The 24,900-nt window shown below is 36.4% G+C and overlaps 11 protein-coding genes across 11 annotated transcripts; 3 read left to right on the plus strand and 8 right to left on the minus strand.

Moving 5' to 3' along the window:
• Window positions 1-151: 151 nt before the first annotated feature.
• Window positions 152-1,420, minus strand: EV154DRAFT_431616 (uncharacterized protein; the record flags this gene model as incomplete). The annotated part of the gene is made up of 2 exons (XM_051596622.1): window positions 152-865; window positions 968-1,420. 2 exons carry the CDS (start codon window positions 1,418-1,420, stop codon window positions 152-154), a joined length of 1,167 nt encoding a protein of 388 aa, XP_051451226.1.
• EV154DRAFT_529662 (mitotic checkpoint regulator, MAD2B-interacting-domain-containing protein) lies at window positions 1,356-2,829 on the minus strand. The gene is made up of 5 exons (XM_051603701.1): window positions 2,394-2,829; window positions 2,092-2,333; window positions 1,875-2,018; window positions 1,663-1,798; window positions 1,356-1,601 (listed from the first exon to the last, which is right to left on the minus strand). Exons 1-5 carry the CDS (start codon window positions 2,800-2,802, stop codon window positions 1,594-1,596), a joined length of 939 nt encoding a protein of 312 aa, XP_051451227.1. The 5' UTR covers window positions 2,803-2,829; the 3' UTR covers window positions 1,356-1,593.
• A 539-nt stretch (window positions 2,830-3,368) lies between these two features.
• Window positions 3,369-6,052, plus strand: EV154DRAFT_540744 (WD40-repeat-containing domain protein; the record flags this gene model as incomplete). The annotated part of the gene is made up of 3 exons (XM_051604440.1): window positions 3,369-3,636; window positions 3,755-5,899; window positions 5,958-6,052. The coding sequence occupies 3 exons, from the start codon at window positions 3,369-3,371 to the stop codon at window positions 6,050-6,052; spliced, it is 2,508 nt and encodes an 835-aa protein (XP_051451228.1).
• A 122-nt stretch (window positions 6,053-6,174) lies between these two features.
• EV154DRAFT_529665 (uncharacterized protein) lies at window positions 6,175-7,085 on the minus strand. Its single transcript, XM_051603702.1, has one exon. The coding sequence runs from the start codon at window positions 7,041-7,043 to the stop codon at window positions 6,201-6,203; it is 843 nt and encodes a 280-aa protein (XP_051451229.1). The 5' UTR covers window positions 7,044-7,085; the 3' UTR covers window positions 6,175-6,200.
• Window positions 7,035-7,720, minus strand: EV154DRAFT_529666 (G-protein gamma-like domain-containing protein). Its single transcript, XM_051603703.1, has 2 exons — window positions 7,502-7,720; window positions 7,035-7,435 (listed from the first exon to the last, which is right to left on the minus strand). The coding sequence occupies exons 1-2, from the start codon at window positions 7,612-7,614 to the stop codon at window positions 7,321-7,323; spliced, it is 228 nt and encodes a 75-aa protein (XP_051451230.1). The 5' UTR covers window positions 7,615-7,720; the 3' UTR covers window positions 7,035-7,320.
• Window positions 7,721-8,141: 421 nt separating this feature from the next.
• Window positions 8,142-10,384, minus strand: EV154DRAFT_529669 (serine incorporator/TMS membrane protein). The gene is made up of 9 exons (XM_051603704.1): window positions 10,225-10,384; window positions 10,112-10,154; window positions 10,017-10,040; window positions 9,847-9,954; window positions 9,448-9,778; window positions 8,841-9,378; window positions 8,587-8,751; window positions 8,336-8,501; window positions 8,142-8,269 (listed from the first exon to the last, which is right to left on the minus strand). The coding sequence occupies exons 1-9, from the start codon at window positions 10,326-10,328 to the stop codon at window positions 8,261-8,263; spliced, it is 1,488 nt and encodes a 495-aa protein (XP_051451231.1). The 5' UTR covers window positions 10,329-10,384; the 3' UTR covers window positions 8,142-8,260.
• A 3-nt stretch (window positions 10,385-10,387) lies between these two features.
• On the minus strand, window positions 10,388-11,794 carry EV154DRAFT_529671 (uncharacterized protein). The gene is made up of 3 exons (XM_051603705.1): window positions 11,256-11,794; window positions 10,882-11,178; window positions 10,388-10,808 (listed from the first exon to the last, which is right to left on the minus strand). Exons 1-3 carry the CDS (start codon window positions 11,693-11,695, stop codon window positions 10,553-10,555), a joined length of 993 nt encoding a protein of 330 aa, XP_051451232.1. The 5' UTR covers window positions 11,696-11,794; the 3' UTR covers window positions 10,388-10,552.
• Window positions 11,795-12,221: 427 nt separating this feature from the next.
• Window positions 12,222-13,508, plus strand: EV154DRAFT_431610 (ATP-dependent protease La domain-containing protein; the record flags this gene model as incomplete). Its single annotated transcript, XM_051596621.1, has 2 exons — window positions 12,222-13,029; window positions 13,168-13,508. The coding sequence occupies 2 exons, from the start codon at window positions 12,222-12,224 to the stop codon at window positions 13,506-13,508; spliced, it is 1,149 nt and encodes a 382-aa protein (XP_051451233.1).
• A 3,258-nt stretch (window positions 13,509-16,766) lies between these two features.
• Window positions 16,767-19,335, minus strand: EV154DRAFT_580329 (uncharacterized protein; the record flags this gene model as incomplete). The annotated part of the gene is made up of 6 exons (XM_051606610.1): window positions 16,767-17,093; window positions 17,317-17,387; window positions 17,480-17,935; window positions 17,990-18,026; window positions 18,097-18,222; window positions 19,196-19,335. The coding sequence occupies 6 exons, from the start codon at window positions 19,333-19,335 to the stop codon at window positions 16,835-16,837; spliced, it is 1,089 nt and encodes a 362-aa protein (XP_051451234.1). The 3' UTR covers window positions 16,767-16,834.
• A 2,619-nt stretch (window positions 19,336-21,954) lies between these two features.
• EV154DRAFT_570683 (uncharacterized protein) lies at window positions 21,955-22,371 on the minus strand (the record flags this gene model as incomplete). The annotated part of the gene is made up of 1 exon (XM_051606210.1): window positions 21,955-22,371. One exon carries the CDS (start codon window positions 22,369-22,371, stop codon window positions 21,955-21,957), a length of 417 nt encoding a protein of 138 aa, XP_051451235.1.
• Window positions 22,372-22,530: 159 nt separating this feature from the next.
• EV154DRAFT_607548 (uncharacterized protein) lies at window positions 22,531-23,606 on the plus strand. The gene has a single exon (XM_051607616.1). The coding sequence runs from the start codon at window positions 22,897-22,899 to the stop codon at window positions 23,224-23,226; it is 330 nt and encodes a 109-aa protein (XP_051451236.1). The 5' UTR covers window positions 22,531-22,896; the 3' UTR covers window positions 23,227-23,606.
• The last annotated feature ends 1,294 nt before the right edge of the window (window positions 23,607-24,900 follow it).

Raw genomic sequence — 24,900 nt, forward strand, 5'->3', positions numbered from 1 at the left:
TGTGGCAGCTAAACCACCATCGGATGATGATATTTGACGTTGAAAAAACAAGGAAGGTCGAATTAAAGAAGGAGATGAAGACTTTTTTTTTTAAAAAAAGAAAAGATGAGCGTTAATAAAAACTAGTGTATTTTTTTTTTTTTTTTTTTTTTCAAAAATCGGTTGCTTCATTCACCTCTTGTTGAAGGGCTTCTTCGTCCAACACCGTCTTTTCACGATGATGACCACCGTTTGTATGTGAGGCGATTAATGGGCTGTTGTCTTCCTCCTCCTCTTCTTCTTCTTCTGACGTCGTATTATTATTATTATTATTGTTGTTATTTGTAGAAGGAGAAGGCTCGGTAGTGGAGAGACCTAACATCTGCAAGACCTCATTTTCCTCTACAGCCACACTGGCTTCTAGATTGGAGTAAGTTCTACATAGCGGACACGAGAATCCAGGGTAATTTTGGGTTAATAAGGGTCGTAAGCACCTGTAATGATAGATATGAGAACAAGGAGCAATGAATAAGGCTTGAAAAGGTGCAATGCAGTATAAACAAATACAACATTCTTGGATTTCTTCTCTGCTATTGTTGTTGTTAGTGTTGCCAGTGCTAGTGTTATTGATCTGATGCTTGAGTTGTTGAAATGCGGCAAGACTATAGGTATTCGAACAGGATTCTTGCCACTCACGACGGTTCACTTCCAAACGCATCCTAACAGCCCGGTACATGGGTTCCAGACCGCCTTTGTAATCAACACCCAACTGAATAAGATCTCCGTCTACTACCGGGTGAGGTCTAGCACTCTCTGTATTGGCTGCAGTCAGTCGGATATGATTCACAAATGTACCACTAGAAGATCCTGAATCCTTGATGTATATCTGCATTGCATCTTGTTAGTACACACACACACACACACACACACACACACACACACACACACACACACACACCACCCTTTTTTTTTAAAATCTCTTTCTTACCTTGCCGTCTTCTTCTGATAACCAGATCTCTGCATGATATCGACTCACTACTTTACTTTTAAAAGACAGTCGGTCCGAAACAATGGTTCGGTCAGAATATCGGCCCAATTTGAGCCCTGACCCCATCTCCAGTTCACGATCCACCACATCAAACACAAAGCATCGGTTCGTCATACCCACGTTAGGTACCAACTTGATATGCACCTTTTGTCCACTACTACTTGTGGCTGCTTCCCCAACAACAGGAGAAGGAGAAGGGATAGGTTCATTGACTGGGGTTGTAGCGAGTGGAGATGTATTGGTGGTAGTATTAGGTCTTCGTAGACTAGTAAATCTTCTACTGATTTCATGAGTTGTTGAGCCAGAAGAAGGTAAATGTAAACTTCGAAGGCGTCTTGTTGTTGTTGTTGTTGTTGTGGTACGTTGTGATGTTGTATCTGCTATATCTTCCATTATAAGAATGTCATAAAGCAGCATAAAAAGAAAGAAAGGATATGAAAAAAAAAAAGGGAAAAATAAAATAAAATAGAAATATAAGAAAAATAGTTGGATTTTTTCCATCAACCCCCTTTATTTTACTCCCTCTTTTTTTTTTTTTTTTTTTTTATTTATAATTGTATCATTGGTCAGAAACCTAATCATGTTATATATGTAAGTTGACAGTCCATACACTCTATATATAAAAAAAAACTTACCGTATTTAGTAGACGCTTCACGTCGTGTCTTTTTATGCGCTGCAAACATTTCATCCAATTTCTCTTGATTGTTTACTGCATGCGCTGCTAACGCCATGATATTATTCTTCTTCATTTGTAATTTACTCGCTGACATCTAAGTGATAACATTTTTTTTTTTTATATCAGTATCCCATTCGTTCCCTTTTATGTCATTAGTTTCAGGTACGAACCGTCATTCCGTTATTAAATTTCGGTGCAGCCGTGAGTGCTTGTTGTTCTCTCCATTCTTTTGTTGGTAACATGTCCCTTTGATGAATCGTCTTGATTTGAATATTTGATTCTCCTCGTAGACGTTTACCCACCATACGTTGTAACTAAAAAACCTTCAATGTTTAGTCTCTCTCTTTTTTTTTTTTTTTTCTCATTGTCATCCCCATCTCTTCTTACATCTTGACCATCTTCCAAATCACCCACATGGTCGCTTTCCTCCAGCTGTTGTTGTTGTTGATATTGGTAATACGTGGAGGGATCAGCAGAATACATGGCATTAGGGTCGTATGCATATGCATCGACTGCTGCAAACTGAGGTTCTTCTACTGCAGGTGCTCTTTCAACCGAATACAACGGTCCAGGTGTCGCTTGCACTGGTTTCGCGGTAGGTGTCGTTCTTTCTTCCTTCAAATCTTTACCTATTTGCATAACACGAGTCAATAAACGTTTGAACCGCATACTCTAAACATCTTTCTTACCAAAATGAAAGAATGACTTTTTTGGAGCATAGTCTACCACCTCTTCCTCTTCCTCCTCCTCTTCTTCTTCTTCTTGTTCTACTGGTTGTTCTGTTGGCTCAGGACTGACTCTCTTCTCTTTGCCTTTTGACTTTTTCGGCAATGCGGGTGAAAATGTACTTTTTTGACTGCCATGCTTTGGCGCTGGTAATAAATCGGCTAACCCTAACCCGCTGCTTGATTTCTGAGGTGGGTTGGACGTCCCTTCTGTGGTGTCGTCGTCATCTAATTTTGGTAAAGCGATATGAATTGTTTTTGCCTTTTTAGGTGCTGGTAAAAGTCCTGATAAGGATCGTTTGGGTGGTGGTGTGTGAACGACAACTTCGGATTCAGAGTCTGAACTACTACTGCTATAATCTGGTACCAACATTTTTTTTTAAAAAAAAAGAGAGAGAGAGAGAGAGAAAGAGAGAGGTTATTTGAATCTCCCCTTGCTGCTGTAAACTGCCAAAAAAAAAAAAAAAAAAGCTTGTGACGGTTTTCAGTCACAAAAAATCTCTGCCCAAAAGCCCTTTTCTTTTTTTTTTTTTTTTTCATCATTTTTTTTTTTTTGCTAGTTCTTTGTCGAATCTATAAAAGATCTACAAGTCTAGTAATTTTTTTCTCTCTCACCCATCGATTGGCTTAATTTTAAATAACAACTTAAAAAAGAAACCAAGAGTCTCGATCTGATGCCTTCCACCACCACAAAAACAGCCATGGCAACAACGGACACAAAGCATGTCGCACCTAACCACATGGTTCTCGCAAAGAAAGCCGGTGGTAATATCTCGGCTTATCCTGCTGAATTCACCAAAGATTCCAAGTAAGTTTTTTTTTTATTCTTCTTCTTCTCCCCGAAGCCAGTCCCCCCCTCACACACCTTTTGGATGTCACTAACTCCTCCTTAAAAGATATTTCTTTTCGTCTGTAGGACCTTGTGTCAAAATTTTCAGTATGGCAACCGGTGCTGTTGTCAAAGTCCTGTCACAATCACCTACCACAGGAGGCCACACCAATAAAATCACACGCGTCATTCTCAACCCTAAAAACCACCTTCAGCTTTATACTGCCAGTTTAGACGGAACCATCAAATTATGGGATTACAATGACGATATTTTATTAAAGACCTATAATGTCAATGCACCTATTCAGTTTATGGTCATGTCACCCGAACAACCGGGTCATGCCTATCTTGTCGTGGATGCCACAGAGGCAGGAGCAGGTAATTTATAAAAAGAGAGAGAGAGAAAGAGAGAAAGAGAGGGTATTTTATACCGTAGGAATGGTTTTAGCTGATTTCATTTCCTCCCTCCCCCCTCCCCCTTTCCGCGCGAGAATAGATAAATCAGCAGATAACACCATCGTTTACCGTTTCTCATTTGGAAGTTCGGACGAACCTACTCATATGCGTCGCATTTGTTCATTAAGAGATTGTACCACCATCGATATCACACAGGACGGTCAATGGCTAGCCTTTGGCGCACGTTTCAAGGCCTATGTCTGGCCCATCAATAACGATCTTGAAGACGTTCACCCATCTCAATTACAACCTCATGTCTCGATCGAACCCATCACCGTGCTGAAAATTCATCCTTCCAAGCCCATGTTGGCTCTCGGTGATAAATCAGGCCGCATCACCTTGATTTCCAATTTTAAATCATCCAACGAAAAAGAACATATTCGATCCACACACCATTGGCACCATCTCCCCGTACGTTGTCTTGCCTTTTTAGCGGACGGTGCCTATTTATTGTCCGGTGGAGAAGAAGCGGTCGTGGTGATCTGGCAATTGGATACAGGTCATAAACAATTTTTGCCTCGTTTGGGTGGTAGCATTGATTCTATCACGATCTCACCCAATAACCGCTTTTATTGTTTGGGATTGGACGATAATTCCATTCGTTTGGTCAATAGTATCACCCAAAGCATCGAGCAAGTGATCCAGGGCCTTCAATACGCTCAAGTCGATCATGCCACCAACCCACTTTCCACAGGCCTCATCATCGAACCTCGTAACCATCACATCGTCCTCAATGGCGTACAAGGCAGTATTCAATTCTACGATGCCAATGCAGACAAACATGTCATGGATCTTGAAGTCGTCCCCATGAACCGTATCTCACGTACCTCTACCGAGAAAGAAATCATCCATGCCCATGTCGCTCATGTCGCCTTCTTAAAAACAGGTGAATGGATGGCAACTGTGGATATGCGTGATGATAAGGTCACCACACCCGAACTTTTCCTCAAGTTTTGGCGTTGGAATCCCGATACCCAGGCTTACACACTTCATACAAGGGTTGATTATCCTCATGCTAAACCCATCACTTCCTTGATCTTTAACCCGGTTTCTACAATGGGTCCTATGGCCATTACCACTTCTGAAGACAAGACCTTTAAGGTTTGGCATTTAAACACAGACCTTGCCAATCATGGAAACCGTGCCGCTACTCAGTCAGATTCCGCTTGGGTCTGTCGTTCTGTCGGTGTCTACCGTGATAGTAACCCTACCTCGGCCGCCTTCTCTGAAGATGGAAGTATTCTTGCTGTCGCCTTTGGTCAAGTCATCACTTTATGGGACCCTTATTCCAACTCGATCCAAAACGTCCTTGCACAACCCACGAAACACGCTGTCCTCTCTCTCAGTTTCCTTGGCGACCAATGTCCTTTTCTCATTGCCAAGACAAAGAACCATCTCTACGTCTGGAACCTCTTGACATGTAAAGTATGGTGGTCCTATAAAATCAGTGTGGATCATTTGGCCATCGATACGGTTTCCAATCAATTTGCGGTTGTACGTAACCATCACCATCGTCAGGCTTCTCGTATCACTATCTTTGACCCCAAATCACCCATCCCTATTGCCCTTCAACACCTCGATCATGCCTGTTTAGCTGTGACTTGGTTACCCAAAGACGATGGTGATGATCATGCTTTGCCCAGCACCCTCGTCTCCCTTTCCAACCGTTACGAACTCGTGATTCATACAGTCAAGTCGACCCATCTTAAACACAACAGTAAAAAAGACAGCAAGACATCCACACCGTCAACAACAGCCACACCGCTTCCTATCACAGAGGAAACTCACTTGTTAAATGATATGTACGGTATGCGTGAAAATGAACGTGAGACAGAAGAAGAAGCTCGTATTCGACTCAAGACGGTACAGACGATGCGTGAAGAAGCCATGTCAGCCAATCGAAAGGAGTCCAAGATGAGACGTAGAGAGGAAGGCGATGTATCTGGTTTAGCAGCACCAAGTCATGTCTTGCCTTCTGTTGATGTTTTGTTTGATACTTTTATGACATCTATCATGTCACTTCGTGTGGAAGAGGAAGAAGAGGAGACGAATGGGATGGAGATGGATGTGGATGAAGAGGAAGAAGAGGAGAATACACAGGATGAGAATGGTCTTGATATTCTCGTGACACAATCACCTAGTGTGGATTTCCCATCCTTAACCACTTTCTTTTCACAAGAATTAGGTAAGTTTGCATGCATTGTTTAAACAATGGACATTAAATTCCTTTTTTTTATATGTAGAACAAACATCTGTACAACATAAATCCACTACTGCACAATCATCCTCAGATGAAGATTCCGAAGAAGATGAGGATCCTTCAAAAATTGCGTGGTAAAAAAAAAAAACAAAGGATTCATAAAATCATAGACTTTTTTTTTATATACATATATAAAAAAACACATCCCCACTTTTCGCACATACACACACACACACACACACACACACACAGAGAAAAATAAAAATAAAAAAATGATTGTATACTTTTATTGATTCATACGAGAAAGAAAAGCATGAATTTCACTTTCTTTTGCCACCCATAGTTTGCGTACCACATTGCCATGGACATCCATAAATTCATGACCCACTGTGAAATCACACCGTTTCATTTTGCAATATTCATGAAAATCACTGACTTCCATCAATTGGAGAAAATCACCATAGCGTGCTACTTCCATCCATAGATCCCCCACCTTGTACTCTTCCCACAACTCATACTGACTTTCATCCATTCTTCTCTCTGCATGATAGGTACGATATGCAAAATTAAGAAATCGTTCTGCCTCTTTAAAATTCTTGATAGCTATCAAATTAAATAGATGAGGAACTCTTTTTTTTTTAACAAGCGGGGGGGGGGGACCACAGTAGAATGTTTTACCTGGATGCTGTTTATGATACCCTGTGTCTGGATCTGTTCGAGCAGTGGTCAGTAAAAACTGATGTTCGATAAAATCTGTTACGGCTTGGTTTGTCTTTTGCGAACTCTCCTGAATACTCGAGACCAATCCTGTCAGTTTCTCTAGTTCAGATACGCTCACAGATACCACTTTTGTCGTCTTATTCAGGTACCGTGTAGCTAACCAACTGAGCACAAGTGTCATTAGGATAGACGCACATCGAAATACATCTTCAAGCGTTTTACCCGCATTAAACAAGTAGTAGTGTAGATCTTGCATGATTTTTATCGAGGACATATGTAAAAACAAGTAAAGAGTAAAAAAGGGTGCGTCACCCTCCTCAACCCCTTCTTTTTTTTTTAAGGTTTTTTTTACGACTTTTGCTCCCATTGTACTCTTTTTTTGTTTTTTTTTAATAAAAAGGACGCACATACACTGGCATCATTGTTTCATCCTTTTATTGTTCCTCCGCCCCTTATAACAATGGGGATGACAAGACGTCAAAAAGAGAAAAAGATGTTCTTTTATAACTGCCCTTTTTTTTTTATTATTATGATTGTACGACAAATGTAAAAAGAGGGGGGGAAGGAAGAGGGGGGGTGTAAAAGGGATATTAAGTAGTAGTTTCCATGGTATAAGTTTTCTAAAAAAATGATCAACAAAGTAAAAAAAAAACAATAAAAAATTTTTAATATACATATAAAAACTGCTACATGAGAACACAACCGCATCCAGCAGTAGGTTCAGCAAAAGGATCAGGATTTCGATTTCCCCAAACGGATGGTACCATCATATCTTGGTTTGTTTTACAAAAATCAATTAGACTAAAAGAATGATTTAAAATTTTAGGGTCTCTCTCTCTCTTTTCCTTTTTTTCATTTTTAACTTACGAGCGACTTGCTTCAGAAATAGGGATACGAGAGATCTCTAGTTGTTCTTTTAATTTATCGTTTAGTTCAAGTAGTTTTCGAAGTTTAGCCTCGGAAACTGCGTGACGTGGCATGAGAATAGATATATAAAAGAAAGAAAAAAAAACAAAGAAAAAAACAAAGAAAAAAAAAAAAAGGGAAACAAAGAAAAGTAGTTCAAAAGATATATATAAAAAAAAAAAAAGGAGAAAGGGAGATATATAAGGGGTGTAAAGAGACACAGAGAGACTTTATCACACGTCTGAACGAGCCACGGTAAAAAATCCGGTTCTATCCCAATAATCTAAGGAGTGTTTCCTCCCTGAATACTATTTTTACTCGGTACAGCTACAACAACAAAAAAAAACCCCTTTTTTTTAAAAAAATCTCTCTCTCTCTTTTATCATGTCGACGAAATACAAAGACTGGTCGTTATACAAGATGTTCATGTCTTACTGTGCGTTGCAACAAGATATCCTGTTGTTTTATCTACAGGGTAGATATCCTGTCGCTTCATTTACAGGGTAGAAAAAATCATATCCAAACTCATCTCAACTTTCCTTTTTCAATTGGACATGTTTTCTTACTTTTTTTCACCTGTTCATTTAGATTATAAAACATCTGCGCTAAAAAAGTAATATGTGTGTATTTATAGAAAAATAAAAGTGTGTACAATAGAAAGTGTGTGTGTGTGTGTACAATAGAAATAGAAAGAAGAAAGAAGAAATAACCCCCACACACTTAGTAATCCTATTATATAAAGAAAAAAAAAGCTAAATAAATAAAAATAAACTTTTTTTCTTATAAAAAACTTACATCAAATCTGTCAGGCATTAAAACTGGTGCGACCATCGACCAAATGTATATAACATGGCAGATCCACCCTGAAACAATTTTAACCCAAACTGCTGTGTAACTCTGTCCAATTCTCACAAGATCGCCATTGTCATGACTGATGCTGTCTTCAAATCGAATCGTGTTCCTATTAAATAAATAAAAATTAAAAAATTCATTTATTTTTTTTACAAATCACACCTTCCCCTGCATCCTCTCCTGCACCCACTTACCAATTGGTCAGCACCATCGAAACATACATGGCTGCAATCGCAAACACAAAATGGAAGAACGAATAACTATACAAGGATCCAAATCGTTCATCATCCCTTTCATCCAAGCCACTATCAATATCATCATCGTCCTCATCCTCATATAATACTGATCTTGGCAACGCACTATATATTTATACACGCAATTAATCTTCTTGCAACCACACAAACCCCCTTCCCCCCCCCTCTCTCTCTCTCTCTCTCTGCTTTATTACCCAGCTTCCACAGCAGCAACCAGATGCTCCCGTGCAGAACCTTGTGAACTCATGCGTTGTGCTCCAGCCTCTACTTGATTAGCCATTAATGGAACCGCACTGGAAGTATCTAACGGCTGATAATTATCCAGTCTAGGCCTACCTGCCGATTTACTAATAAACGCTCCATCCTGCGTAGCAGCACGACTGGTCGAATACGCCACTGCCAAAAATGTAAAGATCGCTCCTAGTACAACCGATGTCGTCTGAGGTCCAATCGACTTGCGTAACGGGTTACATTCCTTGTCGTTAGGCTCGTTCGCTACAGCAGAGAGCACAAGATACGTGCAGTAAATCACTACAATCGATGCCTGTGATAACCCAGACCGCGAGTTACCTTCTTGGATACGAGGTGAGACACACAATACCGTGACAAGCGTACATAGAATCAGGTTAAGTGTCACAAAGAACTGGTTCAATGAGCACCCGTTTGTAGCAAAGAACCCGTACATGATGCCTGTTAATGTGATGGCACCTGCAAACATGAGTAACGTACCAACTATCATTTTATATAAAGGTTAGAAGAAGAAAAATCAACATATAAAAAAAAGGGGCGGGAATACGTTACTAATCAAGATATTCTTCCATAGATTCGAGTCATTCATCTCATAGTTTTCCATACATCGCTCTGTCCAACTATGAGCAAAATCCACCAATAAGACTAACCCAAACAAGATAAAGACAGCGGCTCCAAACAATGCAAAATAATTTCCCCATACCATAAAGAACCCACTCGGAATAAAGAACGAAATCACCAACAGAAGGATCCATCCAAGAATCTTGGGTCCCCACCATCCATTCTGAATAGCCGCTCTTCGTTGCCGACTGTCTGTCACGCCGATCAATAAACAACCCAGAATGGCATGAAACAAAACAAGCGCAAAAGAGACTCGATGGACCTACATGGTTATCCGTAAGTACTTTTTATGTCGTTGTTGGGATGTCTTATCTCTGTAACACACTTTACCCCCATCACACCGTAACAGGTGCCTTCTGCACAATCCAACTTCATGTAATCTAACGTCAGGTGTTCTAATTTCTTGATGGCCCAATTCGACAACATGAGCCAAGCAAGCTATTCACTGTCTTTCAGTCCCTTCTGTCTTTTTATATGTATATATAGATAGATAAACTTACAATCGAATTGAATAAAAAGATAATCTAACAGTCAATGAATCTTAGTCCCATGCCTCTCATTTGATAAAAAAAAATAAAATAAAAGGGTAACTTACTGCATAACCAATTCGAGTGGCTATCGAATTGTTACAATTACAGCTATTTTTTTTTTTAAAAAAAAAAAAGTATGAGTTACTCTCTCTTTTGCCAAGAGAAATAAAATAAAAACCTTTTAAAAGCTAAAGAACATGCAGCGGCAGAAAAGCAACCTGTAAGCCAAGTTCCTATTGTGCCTAGTGCTGGTAAAGCAACACAACTTAGTAATGCACCCATTATTGTGAAAATATACGTTCAGAAAAAAAAGTATAGAAAAAAAAGAAGAAATGGGTTTCGGGATTAATTTTTTGCTTGGGATGATGCAAGAATATTTTTATTGTTGTTGTTGTGCAATGTTGTGTGATGTGAGAATTAATCTAATAAAAAAAAAAAAGTTTATCGATGTAAATATATAAAGTAATAATAGTGGGGTTTTTCTTTTTTGAGGGAGAGGGTAATATCTATAAATTCCAAGGTAAAGTGCCCGTATATAAAGCATTATTCGATGGACAGTAGTTTAAAAGAGGCGCCAACACAGGACATGAAGTGGCATACGCATGTCTTCTACGAAATGGGTTTCGATTCATCTTTTTCTGCCTTAATACACCATGACATCCATACAAATCCTTTTGAAACGGCTTGAACGAATTGATTAATTCTCCTTGTTGACGATCGGGTGCTTCCTCATCCAATGGATCAATGCCAATATATTCAAACCTAGAGATAGATGCACTCATTGTTTTAGCACACACACACACACACACACACTCTCTCTCTCTCAAATACTTACTGTTCCTCTGGATATCCAATGGAGTATCGATGTATATCCTGGAACCGTTGTCGCTTAAATTCAAAACCTACCACCGTCATCTTTTGTGGATAATTGCCCGTCATCTCCGAGAATCGACACGTCGAAAACAAGAGATTTTCATGTGAGTCTCTTGCATATTCTTCCGTTACCATGCGATCCGTCATGCTCGTTTTCAATTCGCTGCTTACACTATCGTCATTATTCAACAGTATCTGTGCTATTTGCCAATATGAAAATGCTTCGGTTCGTGGTCCAGCTAACATTCGAGTTTCTCCACTATGCGTGTGTATGTATATAGAAGTGTTAGCCCTTTTTTATTATTCAAACTGTAATAAAGAGAGTTTTTCCCTTACCCAGAAAATATTAAAACTGCCTTTGGGTCTTGCCTTAATAGATCAAGACCCTTTTGAATGTGTTCGATAAAGACATGCACTTGACCTCCTCTTTGGAAAGGCTCTAGAATCCAATTTGAATCAAGCTTTGTGTCCTGCAAAGTGGGAGGACCTGTATAGATGGCATGACCTGCTACAATGATGGCATGATGCTTTTGGGAAAGAGGTAAAGGAGGTAAAGGGTCGTGTATATTACTGAAAGGGTCAAAGCGAGGTGCTGTGTTATGATGATGTTGCAAGATGTTCAAGAATAAACTACTGAAGAGTATGGTCAATAGTATAAAGATGGGTAACTGTCTTTTATTGAGTCTTCGCCATAGATTTGTTTGTGTTTGCCCACCAGTGAATGAGGTTGTATCGATATGTAAGGGTAATATCGTCTTTCTTTTCTGATTCGACATAAATATTTGCAGTTATTAAAAAGTACCTCTGCCTTCTCTTTCACTCCCCCCACACACACCCCTCCCTGCCCACCATCATCATCGGCTTTACCGCAAACTTTTTTAGATCCCAGTCGGTGCTACACTACTACTACTATATATATAAAATCTCAGAATCCCTTAAAAAAAAAAGCAAGGCTCAAAAAAAAAAAAAAGGGTCCCGAGTCACTAAAACCCTTTGTAAGCTTGGCAATCGAAATTAATGCAGAGAAAACTGATCTTGAAAGAATTATCTCAGATATATAAAGTACATGATAAATTTTCAGTTAATTTATATATTAATCATTCTTCTTTTTTTTTATTCCACTTCTTTATTCTTTTATCTCCATCACAATTAATTATGTCTTCATTATTAGACTGTTCAGTTTGTCAACAACAACTTAACGCACCAGTAACACTGTCGTGTGGTTTCACTGTCTGCCTAAAATGTTTACCTTCAAAGGAAGATTTCCAAAGATCTACCTTTGTGTGTCCTGTCACCAAATGCATGAAAGAATCTCATTTATTCGGTCCTGACCTGTATCTCGATGATGTAACACAAAAAGTCATCCAGAACGACTTTATCAGTCAAGATACTCTGAATGAGGCTATCTACGGGGAAGCTGCTACTGTCTTTCAATGCTCCATTGGTAACCATCTTTTAGAAGGTCCAGTTACAAATCATTGTGGTCATACTTTCTGTAAATTATGTCTTTTACAATACAAGATCACCCATGATTCATGCAATAAGTGCCAAAAGAGATTACCTTCCTACCAATTCATTCACAACCAACCACTCAATTTCCTTCTCAATAACCTCCTCAGCATCTTTTCTAATATTCGTCCATACAACAACATTGAAATCGCTCGTCCCAATCAGATATCCAACGTTTCCATCTCCTTCTTGGACTTGAATCACGTTACCTATCAAAATATACCCATTTATTTATCCGATTTCGCTGTCTTGCCCTCTCAAAAGCTTCGTATTCCCATCTATACCCAACAAAACAGAACTTTTTTTCAAAACGCCTTGATCGCATGCAAAGAGTATCAATGTCTTTGTGTAGGCATTCTAAGCAAAGACAAGTCGAACAAGAAGGGTAAATTCGGCACCATCGTTAAAATTACCTCCATCGAACAACGCGCGAACGATATGCTGGTTGATGTCATTGGTATGGACAGGTTTAAGGTCCTTAGCGTCAATCAAGAAACAGACGATTTCCTTTCAGCTGACCTCGAGATGCAATTTGAGAACGAACAGGACCTGGAACGCGTCATGTCTACACAGAATCATTGGACCGAAAAGCGACATATCAGTCCTCCTTCCACTCCTACCGGTAAAAACACCATGGAAATGACCACTACGAGTGCCACCATTGCTCCTCCTTCTTCACCACCTTACTCTCCTTCCTCTCCTCAACCCATCTATGATTTTACAACCGTATCCACTGCAGTCAAATTATCAAATAACGTTCATGATTTTATTAGTGAACTTGCCCATAGCACGCCTTCCACATCCTTTTGTAGTGCGGTAGAAGGTCTCTTGGGCCCCGTCTGGTTAGACTCTGTACAAGGACTTCATGGTCCTTTGCCATCGGGTGATCATCCTGTAGCCATGTGTTGGTGGGCCGCTGTTGTCTTACCCGTGAGTAACACAGACCGATATCTTTTACTGGAAACACCCGCCTTGGAAGAACGCTTGACCATCATTTTAAGTTGGATTCACGATCTGAAATCACAATGGGGTAACTGTCGACGTACAGCTGTTAATTCTGTTGCCAAAGTTGGCAAATAATTTCTTTCCCTTTTTCATTATACCATTTTTTCACACACACACACACATCCCTTATTTTTGTCCATATGCTGCACTATTAGTCTCTTTTTCCTTCCAAAAAAAAAATAACAATAAAAAATATATATTAAAAATTATTTTATTTTTCTATTTTTAATTGTCTGCATTTTGTTTCTTATTTCTTCCATTTTGTTCGTGAGAAAAGGGGTGGTGGATTTGTCTCTGACGTTTGATTATCCCTTCAGATATGCACAAAAAATTGAAATTAGATACGCGATCTTATATTTGGGAACAGTTGCTAGGATACCTCCCCATCCCTTTAGTTTTTTTTTTTTTTTTTTTTTATTTCCCGTTCAACATCGGGGAATATTTTCAATTACGAGTGACACATGAGTGACACTCTAGGAATCGATTTAGATCGACGTATTTTGCACAATTGGATCAAAGTAAGGGGAGAACGTGCTAATAAAATGTCAGCTGAGAGGAAAAAATGCGCCCTTTTCTATATATAAAAATAAAAAGTGAGTCATATGAAACATTGATATTAAAAAAGATCGTATAAATGAGAGCCATTTCTCGATGATTGGAAAACAAGTACTGGTTTCCTCAAAATAATAATAAAATTAGAATTCTCGTTTTTTTTTTTTTTATTATATGCATCATCCTTTTTCGGTCATCACATCCTCTATTTTTATATCAAAAACTTTATTCTCTATCCCAGAACCCCATAGTCAGTGAAATAAAGTTGTTTTTTATCACCCCGCATGTTATTTCCTTTCGATTCTTTTTTTTTTTTTTTTATTGACAGTTTTTTGTTTACTAGTGCAATCGCGGGTTATTAAATTAATCTAACTAAACCAGAAAAGCTTTTTTTTTTTTTTACTGAAAAAAAAGGGGGAAGTTCATCGTCCCATTGGTAGTGTTTCTATTTCATATTCATCAAGATGGAGAGTAATGTCTTTAGGGTTTTTTTTTTTTTTTTTTTTTTTTTTTTTTTTTTAGAAACCGGTCGAATTGCAAGCATGATTTTTAAAATAACTTTATAGAACACGTCTATTTCTTATGAACGCGCTTTTATTTCCAAACGTATCATGCATACGCCCAGTCGATTCCTTTTTGTTTTTTGTTTTTTTTATTTTAAAAAAAAAAACCCCCCGTTACCAAAGGATTGGAAAGTATGAGACGATAGATTTCTGTATAAATGATACAAGTAAGAGCAGTAACGATTACGTTTTAAATTTCTATTGGAAGCTTAATAATGCTGCGTGATGTTGACAGTACCTGTGAAAAACAAACTGCAACTTTTCAAAAAAAAGAAGGGGAGTTTTCGTTGTTGTTGTTGTTGATGATACTGTTGGAGTAAATGTATAAAAAATAAAAATGAAGTGGTATTCATATTCATAGTTTTTTTATATATATAATATTTTCTAGACTTTGTTAATAATTATGAATTACATGATGACACGGCCAGTAGCAAGAGAAAGAACAATAACCAGAAGGAAGCAATAAAATGAACAAGAACAACATCCTGATCATAGTAGTGCAAGTGTTTGATATTCAACCACCCACGACAATTTCGTAATCGACAAGATTGTAGACACTAAGTTATAAATCATGACGACAGTTTAATGTTGTAAATAATAAAGGTAAAATGCCGAAAATAGTATTTTTTTTTTGAAAATATTATTATTTATGAATACTACTTTGGCGCTCAGTATTGTGGTTATAATGACCGTTTGTGCAAAGCCAAATACTTAACAAATTAATAGTGTGTCACTTTGTTCTTTGTTGGTTTTAATTGGGAAGGTGATCCAAAAATTTGACGATCAGGGTAAAAAAAAAAAAAAAAAAAAAAAAAACTTCTTCATAATCTCCAAACACATATTATTCAACATTTCATTTTGTCCAACAAACTACACCAATGCACGTCATGAATCATGAAAGTGATCTTTCTTTTTTTTTTTTGATATCTAAATATCATCTGGTCTTTTTAGCCTTGTCAAAAAAATAACCAAAGTTCATTTACATGCAACAGGAAAAATTAAGAGTAAGCTAATTGAAGAACGCGATTGAACGTGAAATCGAACTTTTGGACCGTTGGTTTCGATCAATTATAGAGTAATCGAAACCCAACAGTTTCAAGTTCTTCCTCATCCTCTCCATATACCTAACATCACTATAATCTTATAATCACTCAAGCAGCTAAACAGTTCACAGGAGTTTGATGTTTGTCTTACAATGCATTTATGGTTAAACAAGTACATATCTTTTTTTTTTGAATTATAATAAAGTGGGTTAAATCAGATTGATGCTCTTTGATCTGTTTTTTTTTTTTTTTTTTTTTTTTTCTTGAAAGACGAAAACAGGTACTACGGAAGAGAGGTTGAACTCATTACAATCAATAAATAAGGTTTTTTATCTGTAACTGCTAAAAGTAAAATGATCTTGATAATTATAAAAATTGATGCTCAGTTATAGGGGACAAGTACAGTTTTCACACTTTAAATTCAGACACTGTTAGTTTTTTTTTTTCAGACAAATGAAAACTTACTTTCAGACATTGGAGGTGGCGCTTTGTCTTTAAAAAACACTCGGTGACCCATTACCACTTCAAATGGAGCTAGCAATAGTAAACATATTCTTCGATGCTAAGGCGTCTCGGTTCCAAAAGATATTACAATTGTTGTAGTTTAATATCTGATGGATTGTGTGACCACCCACACTTCAGATTCTCCAAGTTCTTTACGGGACAGCCATTGCACGTCTACAAAAAAAAAGAGCTTTGTTACTAATACCTTTTCAAATTGAACATCTAATTAATTCACCTTGGAAGTGTTGTACTCGTCGATATCAAGCAGTAACAATTCACCCAAATTCTCACGCCGCTTTAGCTGTCTGTACAACTTATCGATTACTCCATGTCTTAGTCCTTTAAATCGGGCATGCGACTTGTTTTTTAACCCGTCTCCAAATATTATCATTGGCATTTTGCTTTTATCCCCTTCTTCGAATTTTTCCTTAAATGCCCTTTAAAAGAATAAAATGATAAATGCTTCTAGAAAGAAATAAAAAGCAGTTTTACCTCGCTGCTGGTTTTCCTTTTTTTGACTGACTGGTGTTGGAAAGATCTCGCTTATATCTGCTAGTTAATTTTCGTCTTTTACGTTTATTTCGCCTAGTGTTTTTTCTCCTGTTTTTGTTGTACTTTGTGGAGAACCGTTAATCAAAATATTGATAGCATGATCCGTAGCCATTTGTTTCCCGATATAGTTGGACCACCGTATTCTAGCAGTTTGGAAATCATAAAAAGTGACTAAGGCTTCAAAGTGTTAGAGCATATATGTTATGTGCCTTTTATAATGATCAGTTCCAGTTGTTTTTGGGGAAGGGATTCTGGTTTCAATATATTCGATGTTGTTACCTTTCTTTCTTTCTAGTTCTTGTTTCTGACGGTTGATGACTCCGTTCATATTGTCATACTCAGAGCTAGAGAGGCGTCTTACATCATTCTCGCCATGGTATGATGTAAAAACATCCTTCCTATTAGGATCGACTGTACATGGCTTGAAATTTTGTTTGATCTCTTCGCTATTGAAGTTATTCAAGGTCAGTGTGACCTTTTCCAAAGATGAAACAGGGTTTTCTTTTCTACAAAAAGAGACTCTACATGTAGAACCATCGGTATAAAAGCTGTTCAAAAACATCCGACCTTTCTCATGCAGTGATTGTAATTCAGCCAGACTGTTCATGTCAAAGATAAAAAAGTTCCGTACAGTATTATTCAAAAAAAAAAAAAATGTTGTGAGCTTACCTGTTTATTTTCAATTTTCTGAAGTCAAAGCATTCAAAGAAAGGTCTTTGTGTGAAAGAAAAAGGTGTCTCCTCTTGTACTTCCAAAAATCCCATGTAGGTTTTGAGTATCAATTTTGATAAATCGCCATTTTAAGCTTGGATTCGGAAATAAACTGAACAACCTTGGTGGTTGGGAATCGTTTCTCTTTATCTTTATGCGCATTTGAGATCTTATTCTTTATTGATGATTTCTTCTTTTTAGGCCTTCTCCGTGACTGATTTAAATCCTCAATTTGTTGCAATAAATTGGACTGTTGTGGTAAAGTCAATGGTAGTTGTATCGATGTTGTTACTTCGTGGTTCGCTTCAATCATTGATTTGTATTTAGACAGTATATGTCTAAAAACTGGCATTATATCGAAAGGGGCCTTATTTAATGTCGCTTTTGTGATAGGAGCTGGTGGTAAGCGATTTTTGATTTCTACAATCGGCGGGTTTAGAAATGTTCGAATTTTGTCTTGCGTTTCTTTATTCACAGAACTCCCAATGTTTTCCGGCAAAGTTAATTGTTGCACGTTAAAAACTATTTCTAATATATGACCGTACACCATAGATTTGATATAAGACATTCTCAAGTCCTATGTATTGTTGATAACAACCTTTTGTAGGTACAATATAAATTTATCTTTTACCTGAAATTCAGCACGGATCATATGTATGAAATAGTTACTGACAATGTTTTCAAACAAATTTGATGTAAAAGTTGTTGCAGCAAGTTGCAACATTTTCACGCGCGCACGCTAGTACGTGACCATAGTTGGTAAGACCTTCTTTTTTGACAAACATGCTTACACCTTCAAGGCCGCTGAGTTCCGTCCATATTTCTTCCAGATGAGGAATATGCGAAATGTACTTCTGCTTAAAGCTTTCAATTGACACATTCTCATTTATAAGCCGACATAAAGAATACCAAAAGTTTTGTTGGAAAAACTCGTTTGGCAAGTCAGCTGGGTACCTGAGAATATAATAATTTATAAAAAGCTGTGCTCTATAAATCACATTTCTCAGAAACATAGATAAACTCTTGATTTTGTTGAGGGTGTTATTAAACGCAATATCATTAGATGTGGGGAAGCATGATCGAAGTGGTATAGACACTGTGTATCTTTGATAATTAAGGCCAATTTTGTTTTCGATAGTTTCTTGTATTGTGAAATTATGATGACTGCCTTGCTTACTTCTCGCAGATGAGTGTCCGCTTTCACCACAAGATTTGCAGGATATAGCCGCTGCTATCACAAGATTGAAATTGCGTGCCCGCTCTGTTGCGCTTTTGTTGTTTTTTTTTCTACAGTATCCTTTTGTTTTATACCTTTTAAAGACTTGAGTTTTTCTGTTCCGTTATTTATACATTGTTGCAGCCAATAATAATGTGGCTTGTTGTTACACAGGATAGGATCTTTCCTATAAATACGCTCCCTTTTTTTCAATTCTTAATAAAGATTCTTTAGTTTTGTCTTCACCTAAATTTGGGATTTATCTTGTAATTGATACTAGTAGTATTTCCTCCGCTTTTTGTTGCTGTTTGTTGTCTATTGTAAATTATACAATCACATCATCTTCTTACATAAACCCGTCGTAAACTCTTTTATCTTTAACATCTAAGAACTATATTCTCTTCTCATCTCTCACTGTATTATTATCGATCTGCATTTTATTGTCTTATCCATATATTTTATCGTCTAAGATCACTACAGAAATACTCTTAATAAATAATAAAACTAAGTTGACAACTAAAAGTCTGGTGCTCACTATCACAATTGTTATATAATAATAATTGTCCCTTTTTAAATCTAAATCCGTACTAGCGCTATATCAACATATTTCATAGATATCACCTTTTTTTTTCTTTAGCTTGGACTTTGAAGTTATTGTGTACTGCTGTCCCTTCTTCTTCTTGCTGCTGTAGCTTTTCATATAAATGTTGCTTTTTTAGCTTTATGAAGCTTTCATTATCTGGATAAATTGGGATACGCATATAGTTAATATACGGAAAGAAATGAGGATGTTATTACAAAAATTTTGTTGAATTTGTCGTATTTGACGCCTAAATAAATCGAATACAATTACTATTTAATGAGTTATAATATACTTCATATATTATAACAGACACAGTACCAATTCTCATAATCTTCTAACTGGAAATCATACCCTACATTGGACTCCGGTTGGCTGATTTACTGCGGTTCCTTCTAGCACCTACGATGAGTAATCAAGTAATCCAATCATCGCACATATTGCTAAATGGATAAATGATATCTCTGCTAGAAATTCCTGACATACAACCATATGCTTACATAATTATATTTTATAAGCTATGTTTCATGTCATTACTGATTTATATTTCAAATCCAACAATTCCCAGTCTCTGGAAATGTTTATTCGATCTACGCAGAAATTAATTGAAGTAATAATTTAATATAAAAGGACCTCTATTTTATCATGACAAACTTTCCAACTGATAATAAAGGATTAAAGAGTCTCATTTCTTTACTTGCTTATTTTTATCTTTTATTTCTACCCTTTTATACTCAAATTATCACAAAATGCATCCAGGCTCTTTACAATGTATCTTCTAAATGACTCTTCTTTCTTATTCTGAATTATAAATTCAGCTTTTTCTTTTAGAGATGATTGATACTTATGAAATATTGAAACAGTGAAATGAAAGTCATGTAACTGTTATTCCCATAGGGGAGGGGGCAAAACGAGCAAACAACTGTAAGATCACACCAGTTTCTCGCGGAGTTGATAGACAAAAAAGGCTAAAACCGATGACACTAAAACAGAAAAGCCCAAAAAAGGTACAACTGCTTGCCATTTGTAACCTTTGTTCAAAATGTCATGGATGTCCTGGACAGACACAATAAGCTTGGCTTTTATATAGTTATGGATAATTGCCGAATTCACTATATCCATTGAGTGTCGTTAATGCAATCCAAAGTAGGGGATATAAGCCTTTATATATGCCCTTATATTCACCATTTTTGAATCCTATTGAGGAGTGTTTGTCCAAGTTTAAGAAGCACATCAAAAGAAGACCGCTTTCCACTTTAGACACTTTAATTCCTAGAATCAAAACAGCCTGTGAGACTATCACCACAGAAGATTGCATTGGCTGGATGCAACAATCTGAAACTTACTGGGATAAATGCCTTAATAAAAAATAAAGACTCGTTTAAACTTTTACTTGTCTGAAAATTTTTTTCCCTTTGTCTGAATAATTTTTCCCTTTTGACTGAATAATTTTTACGTTTGTCTGAATAATTTTTTTACGTTTGTCTGAAAATATTTTTTTTAGTCCGAATTTTTTTTTGTGCTTGTCTGAAAATAATTTTCGCTTGTCTGAATTAACGTGATAATACTGTAATCTAAAGGATAAAGAATAGTTTCAGTGCTGGATTGGTTATTTGAAAATAGTAACTTTAGTCTCTTTAATTTATCAACATCATCTCATATATCATACTCACCTATATAAAGAAGACGCCCGACAAAGATTATCCCGTCATGCAAAAAAATATTCTCATATAGCAAAAACAAATACCTCTCGCACATTTATCTCATGGTACCTTTCTCTCCAGGGATAAACGCTTTTCAAAGAATCCGAGGGAATGTTGGATTCAGCCTTATTAGTCTTTCTTGGCTACATTGAAACAGACATTTTAATGATTTTAGGTGTGAGTGTCTCGCCAGTTTTAAAAGGCCTTTTTGTTTTTTTACAAGACATACTTTTTCTCTATCCAGAATTGCTCAATTGGGTTTAGGAATAGATAAGTACTTTAGAGAAATGAGCTTACAGAGAGACTTGGAAAAACATAATCAACAATTCGTGCATTCCAACCAGCCAGTTGTAATTGACCGCTCATCAACAAAGTCGATAATAATATTCGGGTTCAAGAGCCTTTTGTATTTGGTTATTTGATGTAACGCTATCAGTTTAGTTTAATACTATCAACGTCAAAGCGGATAGTTAGTGCATGCAATCATGTAAAATATAAATTACTGCTATACCCATTTAAATAATTAGCATTTATATGTGGCTATAGCTTGTATAGGATCATTTAAACAAAGCATGCAAACCATCTCAAAACCGTGATTTCGGAATCGATACCTAAACAAATATAATAGTCATTAAAAAGGAGCCATTACTCAGGCAACCTTTGACAGGTGTAATAAGAACCATTGAGTATTTTTTACATAAAAATATCCGTGCTAATGATATTCAGATCCTTTTTTCCGAATGTAACAAAAAAAAAAAAAAAAAAAAAAGTGAAAAAGTATTAAGTTAATATTGTCAAATCATGATGCTTAGCTTATTGCTAAGCTTCACGTAACGATAAAATATTGTGTGTCACAATGAATAACCAAAATTATCACTGAGTTCCAGAAAATGTCTTCAATGAAATACGACTAAATCTGCCTCTTAGCCATTGGCAGTAGCTACCTAATAAGATAACAATTTTATGTTTGTCGCATTCGTGTAGACAGAAATTAGCCCCACAAGACTAAAGATTATCTTGTCAATAAAATATACGCATTGTGTTGGAATAAGCAATTTCTTTATTAAAAGTATTGCTTAAGTAATTTGAGTCATAATTTAAAGTCGTTTGTCGAGAATAAGCATGCCGAAGATGCATAAGAACAACAATGGCAGCAATTCAATCATAGGCTGAGCAGATAAAGATGCACTGCTTTCTTCTGTCCAGGTAGCATTGTTTGGCAATAGCATTTGGGCTTTAAGATGTCCTGTTTGGTTTCCTACAGCACAATCATATGAAACAATTCTTGCTTTGAGTAAATCTTCCACGCTGGTAATTTGTAGCGAAGTACTATTGCAAGAAATAATTGAACAGATGCTAATAGGCGAACAATACGCTTGAGTGCGAGTTATAGCGGTATTCTTTGCATCCTCAAAATATACGAAACAAGCAGAGGTAGTGTAATTTCCAAGGCCATCGGCAGATGAGCAGTACAATTCAGGGCAAAGCTGATTATAGTTTCCTCCGCAATCCATTTCTTTTTCCTTTGCCTTTTTTTTTTTTTTTTTTTTTTTTTTTTGTAAGAAAGAGAAAAGTTAGGCTTTCAGATACCTGTGGTTGTGAATAAGTTTATATATAGCTGTATTACAAAAATACGTTACACAAGTTAATGTTCATGTTAGTTTGTTGCTAAGGGCCCTCACAAGCAACAAAATTATTTTTTTAAAGATCCTGTTTTAGGACTTTATTATTATTATTTTTTTTTTATTTTATTTTGTGAAAGCTTACAATTTTGCCAAATAGATGAATAAAAAATTAAATGGATATATATAGGCGATTAACAATAACATCGAATTTTCTCCAGTGCCAAAATTTTCGAAATATCCCAATAAAGGATTAAAATCCAACGACCCCAGAATCCTTCTATCAGATGAAAATTCAGCCAAATTGGGCTACTGAACTCACCAATGTTGTTGTTTTTTTTTTGATAAAAGAGTTGTGCTTGTGATCCTCTTCATTTTTCTTTACCAATTCTTAACTATCCAATTTTATTTAACAAAATGCCTTTCCAAAAGTACGCTACCATCGTCATATGGGATTCAGCAAGCACCAACGTTTTGATCGAGTTGTTTTCCGATTACGTTTTAAACGTGGGTGTTATTCGCTCACCTCAAGCAAAGCTGAACTTGAACAAGGCAACGGAAGATGCTTTTAATGCCAGTGACGCTATCAACAGTAGAAGGGACTTTGCAGCGACGAATAACAAGTGGATTTGCCTCTGTGATACGTTCAGAACCAGACGAGACGATGCTAATTCTACTGGTAGTGCACCTCTTCAACACTGGGAGTTTCACGATCTGATGGAACAGGCAACATCGAGAATGCAATAAAACTGTAGTGGAGACTTTGTTGTCGGTAAAGTGTAGAAATGTCTGATTCCATAATCATATTCATATCATCATCAAGTCCAAATAAAATTTATTGCGATTCAGCAACTACTGTAACAATTTGAGATAGGTTCATTTTGTTTTCTCTAGAAATAAAAAGTATATCGAAACAATAGAGTCCTTGAAAAATAATAACAAATAGGTTAGCATTTTGAGTGAACTTTATATTTTAATCGTTCAAAAAGGGTCATTAAAAAGCAACGTCATGGATTTTGGAAAAAGCTTTCTTTTGGAAGTCTGAAGTAACCTTTCACAAAAAGAAAATAATAATAAAGTTCTTAATCGGGATCTTTAAAAAAATAATTTTGTTGCTTGTGAGGGCCCTAAAATCACGTACTGTTATGCGACAAATTAAGCGTATTCTCTACTTTTTTAAATCACCTTCCGAAGCACATACATAGTATTTTTTCGGGTTTATACATGCCAAAAATACCTCTTTCTATCTCTATCTACTTATCTGTAGTCTCCTACGAGGCATAATCACCTCTTTTTTTTTTTTTTTTTTTTCAATTTGGTTTTTTAAAAAGGAAAAACTGAGTACTAAGCTTGTTCAGTGTGTACTACTTAATCAACATGTTTTGAGCTCCTTCTTGAATTTAAGCTGCCGAATGAATTTTGCGATCATGATGAGGGGCAGTTTTTTTTGTCCTTTTCAACGATCCTAATTTACTGTGTCTTTATTTCTTGCAGTTTTGCTGATATTGAGTATTCTGTAAGCTTTGTAAATGTTGAGGTATATATTTATATTGTTTTTTTAACTGCTGAGCTCGATCTTGTTAACGCTGTGTTGCTAGCCAGAAAATGTCTGGTGTAAGAATATACTTAAATGTAAACGTTTAGAGTCATATCCAAAAAACCATGTCATGACAGAGTATGTGAAATCAAAAATTATTTATTCAAAAAAATGGGGCGGGGTAGGGTGGGTGACATTCCATGACATAAATTTTTGGTTTCAGTCCATACCAATCTGTTATTATTTACGCTCTAACTCATGAGGAACAAAATGTTTTGATTTATGATTTAAAGACTCTAAATTAACTATGTCATTTCTATTAAACGTTCTCGAATGCATTGCTGGTACCTGGGGTGATATGAGGGGCTAAATTGTCTATTGACAGATTATTTTTCAAATATTTATTTGCAGTTGAAAGATTTCGCTCAACGTAGCTTAATCTTCTGTTTTTTATCTTAACCTGATGCCTTTTTTTTTTGCCAAAACAGCAGTATCACCTCCGCACATAAATACGTCTTTAATAAATGGGGGATATAATCCAAAAAGCCGTCCGATACAGCATCAAAGTATGAGTAATCCGGTTCTTCTGTTTGATATTCTTTGGGATGTTTTGAAAAAAGTCTTAAAATTGAAATTATATGATATTTTCAATAATTTCGAGCAACTTTTTGGCTTGAAAGAACGTACGGGAACGACGTTTTACTATACAAAAAATTCAATTAAAAACAGCTTGTTAAGCAAAAAAAGGAGCAGGAAAAAGTTCATTGTCAATATTGGGTAAATTATGGGCAGCTTTTTTATACATGGGAACATGAAATCATATTGGGCGCAACCTTTTTACTATAATATAACAGAATAAAAGTCTTGAATTTGATGATTTATCT

Source organism: Mucor mucedo, assembly GCF_025094135.1.
Source record: "Mucor mucedo strain NRRL 3635 chromosome Unknown EV154scaffold_196, whole genome shotgun sequence".
NCBI lineage: Eukaryota > Fungi > Mucoromycota > Mucoromycetes > Mucorales > Mucoraceae > Mucor > Mucor mucedo.